The following is a 22,026-nucleotide window of genomic DNA, read 5'->3' as shown; positions in this document are numbered from 1 at the left end:
GAACTAAACACAATTTCACCCAGTGGTTTAAATGAAATATAAAAACTTACCTCTCATTTAATATGTACAGTCCAGTCCTGAAAAAAATCTGTAAAGGAAAAAAACACTTACCTGTGATCTGATAGAACCTGAAAAAAGTTTAAAAATAAAATAAAAAATACAGTTAAATTGGGTGCTTACCTGGATACGTACTGAAGTTCTGAAGCCGGAGATCCTTGAGTCTTGAATTATGGATGGTCGACGACATAATCTGAACAAAGATCTGAAAGTAGAGAAAAAAACTAAAAGATTAGTGTGCCCGTGCATTCTGCGAGCCTTCGGGCAAGCAGGGCCTCTTATTCCCCTAACCTAACCAGCCAGTGCCACAATCGACTTATCTACTTTCAGAAGTTGAACACTGATCATAAAAATATGTAATACATGTTAAAATTCCCTTTGGGGGAGACAAGTTTCAACTAATAAACAATTTTCAAAAACCTGAAAAAGTGGAAAAATTGTGGGATATCTCCCAGGGAAACCTGCCTTATTGGGGAATGTGTTTGGGCGGGTAACACGTTATCATATTATTGGAAAAAGAGATTACCGGTTTTTGAATATTAGGCCTTTGTCCTGAAAAAACATTTTCTTGAAATTGAATCACCAGACAAAGCACTTACACCTGTAGCAATTAGCGCAGCAATTAGTGTAGCCCCTAATCACCAGACAAAGCACTTACACCTGTAGCAATTAGCACAGCAATTAGTGTAGCCCCTCCCCCCTTGTTTCCTCTCTATATATATGAGTGTTTTTTTGTCATTCTGTTACTTCCTCTGATGAAGGCACAGAGTGCCGAAACTGTCAGGAGCTCTATTTTATTGTTTTAAACCTTTTAAAGTCCTTCGACACAACTTTTAACAAAATCAACCTGTGGTTGTTTCTAAATCTTTGTTGAAGGTCTGAGTAGACCTAAAATCAACCTGTGGTTGTTTTTAAATCTTTTATGTGCTCTAGATCTCCAGTTTGGTAGATTATTCTGGTTAAACTCAATACTGGATCCCAGGGAAAACCTGGGCCCGGTTGGGCCAAGCAGACCCCTTATTTTTGGGTGTTTTGTGGTTTCTTGTGTGCAGTGAAAACAGACTCACCTGATACACGTGTGTGTTGTTGATTGAACATCATTAAGAGCACAGAGTGTGGTTGTTTTACACAGTGTGGGTAGTGGGTTGGCCGTCTCCCATACCGGGCCACAGGAATAACCTGGGAAAATAGTATTGAGAACCAGTTAAAGGGTTTTGTTGATCGAAACCCCCGAACATTTTTTATTGACCAATTTAGCTGGGAGAAATAGAGTATGTGTCATTAGGAACTTTTATTGTCTTGTGTTTGGTTTGTCTCCCATTCCCTTAATTTCTTAGTTCAAAAAGCACTTAGTTTGTTTATTTTTAAGCACTTCTTGAGTGACTTAACCAACGGCTTTAGTCTACTTTCCCTATTGGGAAAGCATGAGGCCGGATGGCTCTGGTGTTGGGGCGGTGTGGTCGGGTCTTGGTAGAGGGCCAGAAGTGCCTGTGATGAGACTGGAGAAAAGATATTTCAAACTACTCCAGGCAGTACATCATGCTGAGGTGGTGGAAAGGGCAGAAAGGTCAGAAAGATTCCCGGTGGGAATGATGAAACAAGTGCAAAAACTCACACAATTCATCAAACCATCATCACCAAACCTAGAAACATCAAGAAAAGTGAAGCTCAATACGGATTTGTGGATGCAGAATAACCTGCAAATCCTTAAAGAGCATTATGATTTGGTTTTGGCATCGGGACTTCAGGGTATCCCCCCATTTGAGCAGGTTGCACTAGATAAAGCCATTGCATATGGCAAGGCAAGATACAAAAATAGGCTAACTAGCCTGTCTATTGCAACTTTAACATCGCTCGTGGGGAGCGATCATGAGCCCACTGTGCAGGGAGAGGGCAGAGGGGCTCGGCTGGACCCTGTGGAGTGGCCGGAGCTGTTGCGGCCCAACCTGGGCCCTGACCCTGGCCTCGGCCCTGACCCTAACCTCATTCCTGACAACCCCCATTATGATTCTGGCCCTAACCTGATTTCAGACCACAACCCTGGCCCTAAACCTGACCCTAACCCTAGGCCTGGCCCGAACCCTGGCCCTAAGCCTAACCCTAACCTTAACCTTAGGCCTAACCCTAACCCTAGGCCTAAACCTAACCTTGGCCCTGGCCCTAACCTTAACCCTAGGCCTAACCCTAACCTTAACCCTAGGCCTAACCCTAACCCTAACCCTAACCTTAACCCTAACCTTAACCCTAACCTTAACCCTAACCTTAACCCTAACCTTAACCCTAACCTTAACCCTAACCTTAACCCTAACCTTAACCTTGAGCCTAACCTTAACCCTAGGCCTGGGCCTAACCCTAACCCCGGCCCTAACCTTAACCCTAAGCCTGGGCCTTACCCTAACCCTGACCCTAACCTTAACCCTAACCTTAACCCTAACCTTAACCCTAACCTTAACCCTAACCTTAACCCTGAGCCTAACCTTAACCCTAAGTTTGGGCCTAACCCTAACCCTGACCTTAACCCTTCTCTCGGCCTCACACCTGACCCTAACTTGGGCCCGTACCTGGGATCTGGTCGAGCCCTAACTCCACCTGGACCGACAGGACCCACCGGAGTGCGGGTCCATGTGGCTCAGGTCTTGAGGGGTGACACAGTGGAGGAGGAAGGAGTCGGGGGGGATTGGGTCCTCAATTTCGACCTGGGGGCCTCTGAGGAATCAGAGGGGGATTCACCTGAGCGGAGGGGGGGGGAGGTGAGGGGGAACCTCACCAATGTGGCAGTGTTGCTGTCGGACTCGCAGATGTTGGGTGTTTCTGGGGTGTCGGCCAGTCAGGGGTCCGGCCTCTTGTCCAGTTCGGGGTCGGAGCAGGAGGGGGTGGAGGTTCCATCCAACTTGGACAGACCGCTCGGTCACCGCAGTACATACCAAAAAAGTGTGGTGTGGGAACTTGAGATTAAAAAAACAGTGGTGATAGTGGGGGATTCGAATCTCAATAGAATCCCCCCCTTCAACTATCCACTGATCCAAATTGACAGTTTCCCGGGGGCCAACATTTTCCATCTGAGGGATATTCTGACCAAGTTGAACCCTAGTCCTGCCACTCACAAAGTGGTCTTTGTGGTGGGATTAAACAACTGTCTGGGGGAAAACCTGCTCTCGACCATGAAAAAGCAATTCCAACAGCTGATGGCGAAGGCAAGAGTGGTTTTCCCTCAGGCAGAGGTGTTTTTTGCTTTGACACAATACTCATCCAGGTTGCAGGCCCCAGTACGGGCCCTCCTGGAAGAATTAAACACCTATGTGGAGTCCACATACAGGACCCTGAGAGGGGTAGAGGCCCGGGATTTCAAAGTTTGTGAGGGGGATCCGATACATTGGACCCCGGCTACGGGCAAGAAAATGTTAGAGGCATGGATGCTACAGTTAAACTGAAAAGAGGGGGACCTGGGACACTTACCAAGCCCCATTCTAATATTTTAAATGTTTCGAATATTTTAAATCTTTCACTTACCTTTGAACTATCCACAGAAGAGGAAATGCTGCTGGAGAGGGGCCTCTTCTTTATTCCTACGCCATCTGTAACAGACAGAGAAGATTTACAAAGAGATTTAGCAAAGTATCACAGGCGTTTGAAACTCTTAGATCATTTCCGGTTTACCGCGGATTTCACCAGGGAACCGTTCATCAATCCCTCTCATTGGGAACCTGATTGGAATTCCATCTCGGACCCTATTAAGGGATTGATCAGGGAAGATGTGCGGCACCTGGAGGGAATCCGTTGGGCCTGTGAAAAAGAAAGTAACCTGTCACAAGGGGAAAGAAAAGCATTGAACAAATTAAAAAAGAACCAGGATATAATTATTAAGCCTGCCGATAAGGGCTCTAAAATTGTAATAATGGATAAAAATCAATATTTGACAGAGGCTAACAGACAATTGGAAAATAGAACACACTACGTACCTTTAACTGGCTCTCTGCAACTGGAGACCCAGAAACAGATTAGAGCGACGGTGTCTCACCTGTATGAAAAGAAAGTTATATCGGCCAAACAAATGACTTACCTGTATGGGGAGGATCCGCCACGTCCACGGCAACTGTATCTCTTGCCAAAGATCCACAAGGATCCAGAGACCTGGACAGTTCCACATCAGGTCCCCCCAGGAAGGCCGATTGTGTCCGATTGTGGGAGCGAGTCCTATCGAATAGCAGAATTCATAGATTTTTATTTAAATCCATTATCCCAAATTCATGAAAGTTTCATTAAAGATACATATGAATTTGTGGAAAAACTGAAAAACACCCAGGTTCCTATTGGTTCGATGCTTTTCTCGGTCGACATTGACTCCCTGTATACAAACATAGAGACCCCATTGGGGCTCAAAGCGGTGCGGGAGCTATTTAACGACCATCCAGACCCTTCTAGACCAGATGAGGCTCTTCTCCATCTCTTAGAGTTAGGGTTGACTAGAAACGACTTTGTCTTTGATTCCAGATGTTTCCTTCAGGTACATGGGACAGCTATGGGGAAGAAGTTCGCCCCTGCGTATGCCAATATTTATATGGCTGATTGGGAGCGTACTGTCTTCCCCAAATGCCCGAAACTCCCAGCACTGTATGTCCGTTATTTGGACGATATTTTTGGCATCTGGAGCCACACAAGGGAGGACTTCCAGGCTTTTATCAATGTGCTAAACACGCATCATCAGGCAATCACTGTAAAATTCAATATTCAACCTGAGAAAATCGAGTTTTTGGATACAGAGGTGTTTATTAAGAGAGGAGAGGGGAGTTATAGTCTGGGCACAAGAGTATATTTTAAACCCACAGATACTCATGCGCTGTTGCACAAGTCTAGCTATCACCCCAAACATACTTTTAGGGGAATAGTGAAATCACAGCTTATCAGATTCAAGCGAATTTGCACAGCAGAGGAGGACGCGGAGTCAGCCACGAGGACCCTCTTCAAGGTCCTCAGATCGAGGGGTTATGGGAGAACTTTCCTCCGGACCATCAAAGCTGAGGTCCAGCAAAATTTCAGCAGGGGGGATAGACCTGCAAAAGAAGGGGACAATTGCAGGATAATTCCTTTTGTTTCCATGTTCTCCCCATCCTCGATGGAACTTAATAAAATGATTAAAAGTAATTTTAAAAGGACTCAAGATATCGTCGAACCGTTGGTGGGTTTTAAAATTATTGCAGCCTTTAGGAGGAATAAAAATATAAAAGATTTGCTAGTACATGCAGCATTAAAAAGCGATAAACAAAATAAACTAAAAAGACATTTAAAAACACCAAAATACATTACGAACATATATACAGACAAAGGGGCTCCAATCTGGAATGTTCTGGGTTTGGAGTCCTCAAACCTGGTATATGGAATAAAATGTGGGGTCTGTTCTAAATGGTACATTGGTGAAACTAAGAACAAACTTTGTGAACGTTTAAAACAGCACCTTTACAGGATAAATCGGATTGAGGAATCCACCCTACTGTACGAACATTTTAGAGATCATGGTAGGGAGAATCTCCTGATTGTAGGCCTGGAATCTGGAACCTGTTGGTCAAAAAGACAGAGAATGATGAGGGAAAGACACTGGATTAAAGAACTAAACACAATTTCACCCAGTGGTTTAAATGAAATATAAAAACTTACCTCTCATTTAATATGTACAGTCCAGTCCTGAAAAAAATCTGTAAAGGAAAAAAACACTTACCTGTGATCTGATAGAACCTGAAAAAAGTTTAAAAATAAAATAAAAAATACAGTTAAATTGGGTGCTTACCTGGATACGTACTGAAGTTCTGAAGCCGGAGATCCTTGAGTCTTGAATTATGGATGGTCGACGACATAATCTGAACAAAGATCTGAAAGTAGAGAAAAAAACTAAAAGATTAGTGTGCCCGTGCATTCTGCGAGCCTTCGGGCAAGCAGGGCCTCTTATTCCCCTAACCTGACCCAAACCCTGACCCAAACCCTGACCCTGACCCTGACCCAAACCCTGACCCAAACCCTGACCCAGACCCTGACCCTGACCCTGACCCAAACCCTGACCCAAACCCTGACCCAGATCCTGACCCAGACCCTGACCTAAACCCTGATCCAGACCCAAACCCTGACCCAGATCCTGATCCAGACCCAAACCCTGATCCTGACCCAGACCCTGACCCAAACCCTGACCCAAACCCTGACCCTGACCCAGACCCTGACCCAAACCCTGATCCAGACCCAAACCCTGACACAAACCTCATACCACTGTATAAGTCAACCCATGCATCACTAATAGACATGGATGACTTATAATAATGCATCACTAATAGACATGGATGTCTTAAGAAGTTTGGCGTGGGGACAAAGATCCCTTACAGAGGCAAGATCCCAGTCACCCCAACCAGTCTGTTTGAACCGATGCCGTCCAAACGGTGTAGCCTCTTCTGGAGCATCAAGGCCAAAACTCTGCCTGTTCTCTAACAAAATCACTTTGTTCTTGGGTGGGCTCACAACATGCCCTCCCGGCTGGTGTTTTTTGTTTTCACTGTGTAGGCGCCGTGGCTTAGTTGGTTAAAGCCCCTGTCTAGTAAACAGGAGATCCTGAGTTCGAATCTCAGCGGAGCCTTTTGTGGGGGTAGTGGTAGGACCGGTGATCGGAAGGTCCTGAGTTCAACTCACACCTGGGAAACCACCACTTGGGTAAGGCACTTAGCCCTAAGTTACTCCAGGGAGAATGTCCCTTAAATTGTAATTCGCTTTGAATAAAAGTGTCTGTTAAATGTAAAATGTCTTCCGCATTTGAACCCAACCCCCTTTAAAAAAAGGGTCCAACAAATGTACCCCTAAAAGTCTCTGTGGCGCTACCTAGAGCACGTTAGTCTGGTTCATTAGAACGTGCACATCCAATCATATCGCCAAGTGCTTTAGTGGTGTCCAATCATGTCGCCCGCATTTTAGTGGTTCCTTTAGTGCAGCCAATCAATGCTTTAGAATGCTTTAGTGGTGGTGGCCAATCATGTCTTTAGAATGCTTTTAGTGGTGGTGGCCAATCATGTTGCCCAAATGCTTTATTGGTGGTGCACGTCATATGCAAACAACTCATGACATTTCGAACTGTCAGTCCATCGGTTTTGTCACCTTCAGCTTCACTGCATCCGTTTATGGTAAGTCCAGATACTGAGCTTGGCTTTATAAATTGTTTTTATCAACGGAATTGTTAATATAAATTAATACGGTGTTGTCAGTTCATAGCAACACTTTGCACCTCTCGTTTTTGACGAGAGACAGACGCGGTGATGCCCGCCGATAGATAGCTAGTTCTACGTTTGTTGAAAACAGGGCATAAAGACAACGATAATGAGTTATTAAATCAGAGCTATCTTGTATTAGTTGAATGACTAATATCTCATGATGAAATATGTGGTTGTCACTGGTTTGCTGGCGAAATATTCATAACGTGGCTGTCATTGAGCTCAGCTGCGCGAGCCTTCATGTATTTATGTGCTGACGAGATCGGATATTAGAGATGTGATTGTATTAACAGTGCATTATAATGTGGAAAGATTTTGAACTGGCACATTTGTTGTGTGTGCCTGATGTGTAGTGGGTTATTGTCTATAAATAGTCTGTAAGTGTTACATTACGCATACTGTACTATGTCATACTGTATGTTGTGTGTAGAGCCTCTAACTTTGAGTCGTTTTGGTATTTGATTGATGACTTATTATTAATTATTATTATTATATTATTATTATTAATATTTTCCTACTCATCCAAACTTTATTATTTGCTCTTTAAAGCTCAGGCAGAGAGGCATAGGTATAGATCAGTCCCAGTGTATAGCCTTCACGGTACTGTGTATTGTATATGGTTATAGTCAGGGGACGGGAAGGGATAGATATTAGATTAGATTAGATTAGATTCAACATTATTGTCATTGCAGAGTACAAGTACCAGACAATCAAATGCAGTTCAGCATCTAACCAGTAGTGCTGTAACAATTCTGGAGTATTGTATTTTGACTGTACATATCTGTGCTTGTGTGTATGTTTATACTAACAAGATTATTGCTTTCGTCAAAAAGGAGAGATGATTGGTGTGGACTACCTGTACAGGCAGACAGGGAGAACCCTGCAGGACATGGACCCTGAGGCAGAGGATATTGACCAGCTGCTGGAGGACCTGGCCACGAAGGAGGAACTAGAGGATGAGGACTTCCAAGACGACACCATTGACCCCACTTTCATTTTTTACTTTGCGTCCCACCACCAACACCCCCCCCCCCCCCCTACCGCCCTTGTCTTTGCTGTCCCTCCTGTCGTTTTCTCAACCCTGTTTGCTCCACCTGCCCCTCATCTGGCTGTCCCAAAGGTCCACCTGCCCCTCATCTGGCATTGTCCCTCGTTTAGTCTCTGACTAAGGAGCACTAGTTGGATAAGATGAGGAAGTAGGAAGGCAAACGTCTGTCTCCTCCAAACCAACCCCACTGCATTAATAATATGTATTATAACTAACTACATACTGCCTGATTACTTGAACACTACTTCTACTGAAACATATGTACTGCTCCTTATCTGTACCATATTGCACAAGTTCAAGTAGTAGTCAGGTGGTGCATAACATGCTGTGCAGGTAGCAGTGAGACATAGACGGTGTGTATGACAGTGTATTACATCAGGTAGCAGTGAGACATAGACGGTGTGTATGACAGTGTATTACATCTCACTGCTACCTGCACAGCATTTTATGCACCACCTGACTACTACTTGAACTTGTACTGTATCATATCTGAACTATATTATTGCATACTGTATGATATTACATCCCATGTCATTGGAATCTGCACAGCTGTTTACACCACTGTTCTACAGCAGCATGACTGGTGCAGCTGTAGTACTGCTGTAGTCTCTTATCACCCTGCTCATTTACTTTTATTGTTGATTTGCATTCTGCTGCTATTGATGCTACTGATACTATTGCTGCTATTATTGATTGTTTATTTTGTTGTTCTCATATCCTGCTTATTGATTGTTGATTTTGTTGTTTTTATATCATACTTTATTTTATTACTGATCTTGTATTCTGCTGCAATGCCAATGTTGAATGAACCTGAACCCAAGAATTTTACTCTGTGTACCTGTACATTGGTGCAATAAAAGCAATTCTGATTCTGATTCTGAGTAACTCTCTCTTCTTCTCTTTGTAAAAAAGTTATTCATTCAACCTCAGGGCTTTTAAGAGGCTAACTTGTTTATTTGTACTATTATTATAATATATAATATTATACTATTATTCTTTTTATTGGTGTTTAAACATCAACAAAACAACAGCTAGTGTCTATAAACTTCTGTTATGTCACAAAAAGCAACTTTTGGCTCAAGTGATTTTGAATTTACACAAAACAACACTTTTGGAGACATTTTTAATTGTTCTTGTTTATGGTGGGATTTGAACCGGTGACCTTCTGAACCATTCTTCCCCCCCCATACAAAAATGGCAATGGCGACATTTTTTATTGTGCATTAATTGTTTAGAATAAATTGAGACTATTAAACATGTAGATAATGGAAAAGAAGCCTCAATTTCTCTCTCTTCCTTTTCTTTTCCCTCTTTTTCTCCCCTTTTCCTCTCTTTTTCCTCACTTTTCTTCTTCCCCCTTCTTCCCCCTCTTTCACTTTCTTCCCCACCCTTAACAGACTATCGTTCCCCTCGCCTGGCGCAATTGGTTAGCGCGTTCGGCTGTTAACCGGAAGGCTGGTGGTTCGATCCCACCCAGGGACTTGCCAATTTTGATAGACTCTCCCAACTGTCAAATACTCTCTTGTTTGGCTTACATTAAATCCAGCCCGAGGCTCTGTTGCGCATTGTAGCTCTAGGCTTCTACCTTTTAGGAATTCAAAGGTTGTGGGTTTGAGTCCCACCAGAGTTGTTTTGTTATGTTTTCTTCTCAATACAGATGACCTCCTGCAGGGTTTTTTAGCTTGTGACTTCCATATTGAAAAAGTTTCCGCGCTCAAAGAAGTTATTCGATGATGTCCCATTTGAATGTGCTCTACGAAAGATGTACCGCATGCTTTGCATTGTTTCTCCACCACCGCGATGTCCTCTGTTTATACAGGGTTGTCAAGCAGAAAGGCTGTGCGACGAGGATGGGATTGCAGAGCACAATGGATTAGCAGTCCATCGCCTTAACCCAGTGTTTTTCAACCACTGTGCCCGTGAGAGATCATCAGATGTGCCGTGGGAAATTATCAAATTCCACTTACCGTATTGACCCGAATATAAGAGGGGTTTTTTCCCTCGGAAAAAGTCTGAAAAAGTTGCATCGTCTTATATTCGCGCCTAGACTTTTACACGTCAATATTAATTCACAACAACGTATGGCGCCAAAAGACTGTTCCCCACGCGAGCCACTGTGTTTCTCCCTCTCACACACACCCCAGTGACGGTGCCTGGAGAGATGGAGACACACTCACACACACACCCGCGGAGAGACACTGCAGAGACACACTCGGACCAGCTCGAAGAAATTGGCTCAAGTGGTTGGTCAAGTTAACAGACAACAGAGGTGGAGTTACGATGCCAATTTTAAGACCATGGTGGTCAATGAAGCAGAGGCATCAAACAACTGTCGAGGAGCCAAGAAATATGATATTACAGAGTGTAATGTTAGAAGTTGACGAGCCCAAAAAGATCGGCTTAAGAATGGTAACAATCAGAGAAAAGCGTATCGCCGTCCGCAAAGCGGCCTCTTCCAGGTGATTGACAGGAGGGTGTGTGAATACGTGACTGAAAAACCTAACGATTGTATGCCCATAGGCCCAGTGGCGATTCTAGAGATTTATACATGGGGTGGCAAAGGGGTGGCAAGCAGATATTTTAGTGTGGCCATCATTTTGATAAGTGGCTAGCTTAATGTCTTACATTTATGTATATGTATCATCCCTTACAGCCTGTTCTACATAGAACTAGTGTGTGCACACCAGTGTGTATGTGTACAGGTTTCTCTCTCATCCAGTAAATTATTACAAAGACATAGGTTTGTGGGAGAAAAAAACATTTTATTATCTCTTTCATTCTGAGACAATAAACAAGGAACATGAACAATGCGCACTGAACTTGATCGTCAGAACAAACAAGAATGAGAGGTTTCATGTCCAAGCAAGACCTTGAAAAACTCATCCATGCATTTGTTTGGAATAGACTTGAGTATTGTAGTCTACTAACAGGCTGGGACGCGGGAAGGGGGGTGCTGAGGGTGCTGCAGCACCCCCTAGCGGCAGGCAGAAGGAGCTCCTCCTGCCTGAATTTAAAAAATAAAAATATTATTCAAACAATAATTTAAAACAATATAATAACTATTGTTGCTTTTGGGAATAAAAATAAATGTGTTTTTTGTAATAAATGTAAAAATGTGTTTGTTAGTTTTAATGTTAGTGATCACATGGTCATATCTTGCTAGGGAATCTCTGAGTTCTTTAGCAAAAATGCTAAATCAGCCAGAACAATTGAAGTGGAGTTGGAAGAAGATGCTGATGCAGTTGCTTGCTTCGCTTAACAACACTCCCATTAATGCTCTACTGTCGGACGTTGTTGAGAAAGAGCAACAGACGGCCAGAAACGTATTAGAACTGATATTCAGATCCATCCGATTCTTCGGCAGCGAAGGGCTTCCGTTAAGAGGCAATAACAATCGACATGGAGTGCTGTCTGTAATAATGGTCAACATCATGTTTGTGGACATTGTGGGACACTGTGAGCTGAGTGGAAATTACTGTAAATTCCAACACATTGTTGGTAAAATATTTAACGTTACGTCTTTGTAGTGTGTGGGTGCGTGCGTGCTTAACTATTATTGCCCGTGCATTGGGGCCCGTCGTTATGCCACTGTGTGCGTGTGAGCGAACGAGCAATCAGCGAGAGGGAGGGAGGGAGGGAGGGAGAGAAATCGTTATAATTTTTTCCCTGGCAATTTTTTTCCCTGTAGCGTATATAGACAGCACCTCAGCACCCCCAGTCAAAATACCTTCCCGCGTGCCTGCTAACAGGCCTATCTAAAGGAGCTGTTCGTAAATTGCAGCTCATCCAAAACACCGCTGCTAGGGTCCTAACAAAAACAAAGAACTTTGAACACATTACACCAATCCTGAGATCCCTGCACTGGCTACCAGTCTCTCAGAGAATTGAATTCAAAATCCTCCTAATTACATACAAATCACAAAATGGTCTTGGACCAAAATACATATCAGATCTCCTCCCACCCTATATTCCCGCAAGGTCCCTAAGGTCAGCTAAGACTAATCAGCTAATCATTCCAAGAGTAAAAACAAAACACAGTTCAGCAGCTTTCAATCACGCTGCTGCATGCTCCTGGAACAAACTCCCTGAAGAAATCAAACAGGCCCAAACCTTAAAATATTTAAATCTAAGCTAAAAACACAAACACTTCTATCAATGTATTTTTTCCATTAACTATTGTCTTATTAAATGTTTTATCTATTTACTTCTTATATTTGCTTTTATTCATTGTACTTTTTATTTTCTTACTATGCTCCTCTTGCTGTATTTTTAAATAATGTAAAGCACTTTGAATTGCCCCTGTTGTATAAGTGCTATACAAATAAACTTGCCACAAAATCTGCTATTAAAAAATAAAATAAAAAAAATAATACAAATAAATTAATTTACAAAAGCTGAATGCGACGATTGCTATGCTGTGCAGCAAATCGCTTCACAAACTCATCCAAATTCAGAGCTTTTGCACGTTTAGACTCAATGCTGAGAACTGCAATACTTGTTAATCTATTCTCTGCCAGGGTAGAGCGCAGGTGATTCTTTATTATTTTAAGAGTTGAAAAACTCCTCTCACATGCTGCACTGGTGACCGGCAATAATACAGTTATTTTAGATAATCTGAACATCTCCAAGAAAACCGTCTTGTATGGATCCAAGAAATTAACTAATTCCATTAAACTGGAGGGACTTCCATTTGTTGCTTGTTGATCCAACAATCTTCTAATCTGCTGCAGTTCGTGTTTAAGGTAATCTACATTTGATCCAACATTACCTGAACAGGCTCCACACGGCACAGCACCAGAGAGACAGCTCAGCCGGCAAACTCAAATCTCTCACGTGAAAAAGGGTGCAACCATTTCGAGACGGAGGGGTGGAACAGACAGTGAGTTTATTTTTCAAACTTGGAAATTTGGGGATTTTACACTAAATTCTGATTAAAAATAAAGATAAAGATCAAATAATAATAATACAACAAATTATATCAGTTGGTCTGTGTAACTGGGGTGGCAGGACTTTTTTCAAGGGTGGCAGCTGCCACCCCTTGCCACCCTGGTAGCTTCGCCACTGCATAGGCCTACCCCAAGATGATAAAAATAACCTACATTGTTTCATTCATTCATTAAGACGATTGCCAGACGCATTGATGACATGTCTGCAGACATCGAAAATGTTGTTTTGGAGAAGATACGTGGCAGTGGGCAGTTTGCTTTGCAACTTGAGTCTTGGCTCAACTCTTGGCCAATGCACGCTTTGTGGATGGAGACACAATCACCGAAAATTTCTTTTTTGCAAGACATTGCTCTACAAATCACCTTCTTCTAGAAATAACCACTGATTAAATGATCAATATACAAATCTGCACAGTGACTTGCTGAGGCTGATCATCTCACACGCCGACAGTAGCTTTGGAAACCTGTTGGCTAAATGCCGCTTATGAGTGAGTCTGTTGGTATGTCCTTCTCCATGTCCTTCTCCATTGTTGTTAAAAAATACAATCTATGCGTGAGCTCAGCAAAAATGTAATTATGGTACATTGTAAGGGTCAAACTGGGGAAGCCGTTACTGGCGATAAAAGTGGTTTTGTTTTGTATCCAGTTTGGTTAACACTATTCTTTGCATGGGGCAAGACCTCACTGCCTAATCAATTGGCTTGCATTTAAAAAAATAGTGTAAACACACTTAATGTTGAAAGGGGTGTTCTAACCAGCTTAAAGCCTGCTAGATCACAGTTCCTTATGACAAACCTAGCCGACTACTTACAAATATACTATATTATATGACTATTTAATAATGGCTATGGATGTGCATCTATCGAACTTGATTTTCACCAGCTAGAGAAGCTGTGAATGTTTATTGTGACTTTGAGTGACTTCATGTTCTTCGTCACTGGGATCATCTTCTAACACTCGCAGTTGGAGTACCTTCTGAAGAAGATCTCCAAGGCGATGAACCAGGAGTGGGACGGGAAGCCCCTGGAGGACCTTCTATCCCAGGATGCCTCTGTGTGGCAGGAGGGCATGTCGGTGTGGGCGTTCCTGGAGCACATGGGCGCTGGGCGGCTGCTGAGGGTGGTTAGTGTGGAGGGCTTCAGTCTGGCCCTGGACCAGGTCTTTCTGGAGATGTACCACAACATCCTCAAGCGGGTGAGTGGAGAATGTTTACGTTTTTTCCCATTTAGCAGACACTTTTATCTAAAGCATCGTTTCTCAATGGGGGCGGTACCGCCCCCCAGGGGGCGTTCAGACAACATCGGGGGGCGCTGGAACAAATATTTTTAAAAGGGGGGCGTTGAGGTGTTCTTGGGGGGCGGTCACGCATAAAGTATTTTTCTCATGAAAAACAGCTGTCAGCAGTGTTATTACGGGTACGTTCGTAAATGCACGAACGGTCAGTTCGCTCGGACAAACCGTCTTTTCAAAGGTAGTATGGGTAGATCGCATGGCATTGAACAAAACCCAAAAGGAGAAAAAAAAAAAAGTTCGCCTATCATCCATCCTCACTATGGCTTTTGCCACTTGATTGACGTACAGGTAAGCCAGTCTGCGATCTGATCTTTTCACCTAACACACGGTTCACCACGCATGCGCAGTCAACAGCGCCAACTACAAAATACTAAATACCGGCGAGACTAATTACCTAGTTAGCCTTCCAATTTCTACTATTTACTATGTAATACTAAAGAAAGGGTATACAAATGAGTGGGGAAGCTGGACCAAGTAAGAAACCAATAACGTACAACTTCCATCCAGAATGGGAGGAGGACTTTTTTACACAATGTGATATTGGAAGTGCGTCTGTCTGATCTGCAGATCTACGATGGCTGTTTGGAAGAAGGGAAATGTGGCAAAAGAGCGAAAACGTACGGCTGCAACGATAGCTTCTTATCGCGTCAGTCACGTTCTTGTTAAACACAAGAAGAAAACAAAGACGGCGAAATTGTGAAAAAAGCGTTTCTCAAGGCTGCAGATTGCCTTTTCGATGACAGATCCACAGTGGCTGATGACACCTTGCAAGCCTGCCTACACCTTACAACCAGCTCCTACAGCCCTGACTACTAGAAACTAGCTGCCTCCTCCCAGTGCCAGGTCTCCCACTAAGGTAGAGAAATGCATGTATTTCCTCCTTTCAAACTAGGGAATTACCTGTTTTGTATCTGGTTGACTTTTCTGTTTGTTGGATCAGTAGTTGGCTATGGTACTGCAGACTGGCTGTCAGTGTGTGAGTGAGAGAAAGTGACTCTGTGTGTGTGTGTGTAAGAGAGAGAGAGAGAGAGAGAGGGGGGGGGAGAGAGAGTTTGTGCTATGGCTTCCTATGCAGACTGGCAAGTGTGTGTGTGTGTGTGTGCGTGTATGTGTATGTGTGTGTGTGTGTGTGTGTGTGTGTGTGTGTGTGAGAGAATAGCAAAGAGGGAGAGAGAAAGTGTATTGTACTATGCAGGCTGGGAACTGTGTGTGTGTGTGTGTGTGTGTGTGTGTGTGTGTGTGTGTGTGTGTGTGTGTTTGTAGTACGTGCGTGTACGTTTGCGATGTTTAAACTAGACTGGTAGATCTTGGCAGACTGGCTACTTGAAAAGTAGATCTTGGTTCAAAAAAGTGTGGGCACCCCTGCCTTACATTTACATTTACATTTTTGGCATTTAGCAGACGCCTTATTCCAAAGCGACTTACAATCAATACATTTGAATACCAAGCATGTGAATCAGCAATCCACCATTCGTTGCAGGAAGAGTAATCTAGCTCGGGCCCGGGGCCACTGATAGAAGGAAAAACCTTCTCCCTATCGCCTTCTACTAAAGTTTTTTATTATTATTATTATTTTTTTATTATTATTTTTACTGGAGAAACTGAGAAACAGTACAAGGGGGGCAATAGAAGTTCTTAGGGACACAGTAGAGGGGAAAGCGGGTGTCTTTAGGAGACGTAGTGGTGAGGGTCAGAAGATGTCTCAGGAGGAGCAGTTAAGATGTAACCTGAAGAGATAGGTCTTCAGTCTACGACGGAAGATGGGTAGTGACTCTGCCGTTCTGACAGCCGTGGGGAGCTCATTCCACCAGCGGGGAGCCAGTGTTGTGAAGAGACGTGATCGGGCAGCCCGACTGCTGTGTAGAGGAGGTGGGGCCAGTCGGCCAGCCGAGGTGGAGGAGCGGAGTGAGCGGGCAGGGGTTTGGGGGGTTACCATTTCCTTCAGGTAGGCAGGGGCTGTCCCTTTAGCTGCCTGGTATGCAAGCACCAGGGTCTTGAATCTGATGCGAGCTGCTATCGGGAGCCAGTGCAGGGTGCGAAGGAGAGGGGTGACATGCGAGTATTTGGGGAGGTTGAATACCAGCCGGGCAGCAGCATTCTGGATGAGCTGCAGAGGTCTAATGGCTGAAGCAGGGAGCCCAGCCATGAGTACATTGCAGGAGTCCAGGCGGGAGATGACCAGTGCCTGGGTCAAGAGTTGCGCTGCCTCTCTGGTAAGGAATGGTCGTATCCTTCTGATGTTGTAGAGGAAGAATCTGCAGGAGCGAGCCGTTGCTGCAATGTTCGCCGCACAGGATAGTCGGTTATCCAGGATCACTCCAAGGTTCTTGGCTGTCAGGGAGGGGGTTACAGTAGAGTTCTCCACTGTGATGGAGAAGTCTTGGAGAGGGCAGGCTTTCCCGGGGATGAAGAGGAGCTCGGTCTTGTTAAGATTGAGCTTGAGATGGTGGTCAGCCATCCAAGTTGAAATGTCAGCGAGACATGCTGAGATACGGGTTGCCACGTGTACATCAGACGGGGGGAAGGACAGGAAGAGTTGAGTGTTGTCTGCGTAGCTGTGGTAGGAGAGCCCATGTGAAGAGATTACCGAGCCAAGAGACTTGGTGTAGAGGGAGAAAAGTAGGGGCCCTAGGACAGAACCCTGGGGTACCCCAGTGGAGAGGGTTCGTGGAGAAGATAGCGATTCTCTCCAGGTCACCTGGTAGGAGCGGCCCGCCAGGTAGGAAGAAAACCAGGAGTGTGCGGTGCCAGAGATGCCCAGGTCTGAGAGGATGGAGAGAAGGATCTGGTGATTGACTGTGTCGAAGGCAGCAGACAGGTCAAGGAGAATGAGAACAGAGGAGAGGGAGGAAGCTTGGGCAGAGTGGAGGGCTTCCGTGACAGCAAGGAGCGCAGTCTCAGTGGAATGCCCAGCCTTGAAGCCGGATTGGTGGGGGTCTAAGTGATCCATCTTCCGGAGATAGTCAGTCAGTTGTTTAGATGCCGCGTGTTCAAGGGTTTTGGAAGGGAAGGAGAGAAGGGATACAGGTCTGTAATTGTGGACAGATGATGGGTCAAGGGTAGGTTTCTTGAGGAGAGGCTTGACTCTGGCTATTTTGAAGGCCGCTGGGACAGATCCTGTGGATAGGGAGGAGTTGATTAGGGTGGTAAGGTAAGGAAGGATATCGGCGGAAATGGATTGGAGAAGGGGGGAGGGGATGGGATCAAGAGGGCATGTGGTTGCCCGCTTTGATGTGATAAGTGTGAGAATCTCATCGGGGGAGAGGGGGGAAAAAGATGACAATCCAGAGACCGAGTGTCGAGGAGAGAGTTTGGAGGGGGTGTTAGCATTGTTAGTGGGAGGAGGGAGAGGTGGGGGGGAAAAGGTGCTGCTGATGTCGTCCACCTTTTTTTCAAAGAAGGTGACAAAGTCATCGGCGGACAGGGAGGAAGGAGGAGGGGGAGGAGGTGGATTAAGGAGTGAAGAGAAAGTGGAGAACAGTTTTCTAGGATTAGAGGCAGAAGAATGTATTTTGGAATGATAGTAGGATGCTTTAGCAGCTGATGCAGAGGAGGCGTAGTTGGCAAGGAGAGACTGATAGTGGTTAAGGTCATCAGAAAGGCCAGTTTTTCTCCATTTCCTCTCAGCTGCTCTGAGCTCTAGTCTACAAGCATGTAGCATTTCAGAGAGCCAGGGAGCTCGAGGAGAGGATCGAGCTGGCTTCAAGGTTAGTGGACAGAGGGTGTCGAAGGATGAGGTGAGAGCGGACAGGAGGGTTGAGGATGCCGCATCAGTGGATAGAAGAGAGAAGGATTCGACAGAGGGTAGTGAGGATAGGACAGAAGAAGAGAGGGCGATGGGGGACAGGGTACGTAGGTTACGACGAGAGGGTCTTAAGTGGTTAGAGGCTGAGAGGGAAGTGGAAGTTTTGAGGGGAAGGGAGAAGGATATAAAGTGGTGATCAGAAACTGGAAGAGGTGTAACGGTAAGGTTTGAAGTGTGGGAAGATCTGGTGAAGACAAGGTCGAGCTGATTGCCTGCCTTATGAGTCGGAGGAGAGGGGGACAGGGTAAGGCTGAAGGAGAGGAGAAGGTCAAGTACTCCAGATGAGAGAAGCTTCTCAGATTGGAAATTGAAGTCACCTAGTAGTACGAGCGGAGTGCCATCATCAGGGAAAGAGCTGAGAAGGCCATCCATCTCGCCTAGGAAGTCACCGAGCTGGCCTGGGGGGCGATAGATGACAACAATGTTTGACCGGGGAGGAGACAAAAGCGGCATGAAATTCAAAGGAGGATATAGACAAGTGTGCCAGGGGAAGGACAGTATGTGACCACTTGGGCGAGATGAGGAGTCCTGTGCCTCCCCCTCGACCAGAGGGTCTAGGGCAGGGGTCGGCAATAGGCGGCCCGTGGGCCATTGCTGGCCCGTCACCAATAATATTTGGCCCAGCAGATAATTTTGAGAATCCACTTTTTTTTTTTTTTTTTTTTTTTTACAATATCGGACCGACAGTCCCACACCGCGCCTATAATGTCCGAATAGAAAATCTACCACCACCTGAATAATGCTTATTGTACTTTTATTCATGTTGAGAGTGAATGACACAGGGACAGACAATCAGGCAGCGGGGTACACCGAAGTGCACTGACGCTGAACCCCTCAGAGTGAATCATAAACAGGTGGACAAGGCGTGGTGCTGAAATAGCCGACATGCGGTGTGGTTTGAAAAAAATAACATCAGCTCATTAAATCATTCAAACGTAATGTTTACGTATGTGACTGCAACACACATATGAACAGTAACAAAGCAAATTCTGTTTAATTTTCTGAAAAACATTGACAACAAAATCGGCGCAAAAGTGGTGGTAGGCCTATGCTCCTGAAACGACAGAGCAAACGCGCTATTAGGGATAATAAGTACAATGAGCCATAAGCCATTCATTCAAAATATACAAAATACAATTAGGTTATTAAATACAATAACGACAGGCTTGGTACTCACTTAATGTGAAAAGTGGCATCTCCCATCGGTCACTATTTGCTTGATATCTGGTGATATTGACGTCACTTTAATCCGCAGGCAGTTTATTTTTATTTTTAATGCATCTATCGATTCCTCTCGTGCGTCTTTATCACATTCATTGACGAAAAGGACGACTCGCATGTACAGAAAGGGAACATTGTGAGCAGGGAAGATGTGAGTCTCACAACGGCTTTGCATTGATGAAACCAGGTAGGATGAACGTATAGTTCGCTGTCCATTCCTCTTTAAATGCCCTGTTTTCACCGTCAACTTTCCTCTTTAGACCTTTGGAGAGTGACATGATGTTTCTCTTGCTAGTTAGCAGGTTAAATGTTTAGCTAACTTCACCCGACACGCAAACAACCAATCCAATAATAAATAATGTGACCTTGTCTGGAGGAGGGGGGAATCATTCAGAATAAAAGTATGTTAAATAATTATTAGAATAAGTTAGGCTGCGATACATCGTCAGTCCACACATTTATTATTCAAAACTATGGAAAAGGGTGAAACTACGTTTCAACGTTGTTGAGAATCACAACACAAACTCACTAGTCAAGCCAAAATACTGCAGCGAAATGGATTGGACTGCTACCTAGTTAATTATAACGCTACTTTACATTGTTAGCAGGCTCACAAAACAAGCTGTGTTAGTTGACTAGCGATGTGTACATTTCTCGAAAGAAAAGTCAAAGCAGAACGTGTCACATTTTTTAACAATCAATTACTTAAATTATCCTTTGATTATGTTCCGGCCCGCCATCTAGTGGCAAAAAAAATTTTGGGCCCGAGGCCAAACCTAATTGCCGACCCCTGGTCTAGGGGAATGAGAAAAGGAGTAGGCGGCAGAGAGGGCTGCCGGTGTGGCTGTGTTTTCTGGTGTGATCCAGGTTTCAGTGAGAGCAAGGAAATTGAGGGCCATAAGAGATGCATAAGCTGAGATAGCGTCAGCTTTCCGGACCGCCGACTGGCAATTCCAGAGACCGCCTGCGGCGATAAAGTCATGGTCAGTAGAAAAAGGTGGGTAGATGAGATTGGAAGGGTTGCGAGGGGGGATGTAGCATCTAGGTGTCCTCCTGAGTGTCAGAAGAACAGGGATAGGGAGAAAGCACATTGTGGTAAAAGTCTGTAGAGGGGAAGAGGGCTAAAGAACCAACAGAACTAGGAGTAGCTAAGCGCACTCAGTAGACCGGGGTGACTAGAGAAGACAGCAACACTACAAACAACTGGAAAAGAAGGTACTTAGTACCCTGGCTTCCTCTCAGGCCTTCCTCGATGGACTTCCACAGATAGACTCCCTTGTCTTGTTGTCACGAGTCTTAGTGCCTTATACCATACCACCATACCAGAACATCACAGCAGGAACAACCTATCTCAAAAAAGCGATCGTATTGTAACCAGTCCGGAAAGCTCTCTGTCGCTTACCAATAATCGAACCTAGAGAAATCAGCTACGAATGTCCCCTCCCCTCGCAGGTTCATTACAGTATATTACATAAATGTATTACTGTCAAGTGTTGTTGTGGATGTTATCCCTAGTGCCATTCTGAGGTTAGCATTGCGATGTGTTCGTCTTAACGTTTACAAACTAAAATATACGATCGCTTTTTTGTGATATGTTGCTCCTCTGATGTCCTGGAAACGAACACATAAGCACTCCGAACAGCTGTCAGCGTCTTTTGTTGCTATAGGAAACCACTACTCTGTCTGCTTGCGATTGATCAGCTGTCAGCAGTGTTATTACGGGTACGTTCGTAAATGCACGAAAGGGCAGTTCGCTCGGGCAAAACCGTGTTTTCAGTCAGAGCACCCATCTCTGAGCGCTCCCAGAGCGCAGAGCTCTGAACTTTGGAACTTTGTTATGTTTTGATATGAGAAATTCGAACTAAGTGGTCAGTTTATGAAAATAATACCATAGAATACTAAATAAAGTATTTAAATAATAGCCCCCTAGCGTTTGCCGCCATATTGTGACACCCCCCCCCCCCCCCCCCAAAGTCCAATCAAAAATGAATAAATATTAGCATCATAAAACAGCAATTTGGCGAAATGCAACACCAACACACTTAAAAAACAAACAATGTTAGTTGTAATATACAGTTTTGTAGCCTACTGTTTGTTCTGCACCGGACATGTGTGAAATCGCTGCTGTGTTATTGTTGTTCTGTGATATAACACAGAATATTAGTCAACATTAATATTCAGGGAAGAAAATAAGCCTACTTTTTTTGATGGGGGGCGGTAAGAGACCTGGATAATGGACAGGGGGGCGCTGGCCCAAAAAAGGTTGAGAACCACTGATCTAAAGCAACTTCCAATTATGTTACATGTGTCTCCCTGGAGTAACTTAGGGCTAAGTGCCTTACTCAAGTACACACTAGTGGTGGTGTTCCCAGGTCTTACTCAAGGGCACACCAGTGGTGGTGTTCCCAGGTCTTACTC

The 22,026-nt window shown here is 44.5% G+C and overlaps 1 protein-coding gene across 1 annotated transcript in view; it reads left to right on the top strand.

The window, feature by feature from the left end:
- Positions 1-8,184: 8,184 nt before the first annotated feature.
- The window catches only part of LOC308164007 (differentially expressed in FDCP 6 homolog), a gene marked incomplete at both ends in the record, with an annotated part of 27,001 nt that continues 13,159 nt past the window's right edge, over positions 8,185-22,026 (top strand). The window contains 2 exons of the mRNA XM_080538174.1: positions 8,185-8,343; positions 14,253-14,483. Coding sequence (XP_080394300.1) covers positions 8,185-8,343; positions 14,253-14,483 — 390 coding nt within the window. The remainder of the gene's footprint in view (positions 8,344-14,252; positions 14,484-22,026) is intronic.

Source organism: Nansenia antarctica, assembly GCF_963989245.1.
Source record: "Nansenia antarctica genome assembly, chromosome: 8".
Taxonomy (NCBI): Eukaryota; Metazoa; Chordata; class Actinopteri; order Argentiniformes; family Microstomatidae; genus Nansenia; species Nansenia antarctica.
The sequence above is the reverse complement of the archived record's forward strand: the minus strand, read 5'-3'. Positions and strand labels throughout refer to the sequence as shown.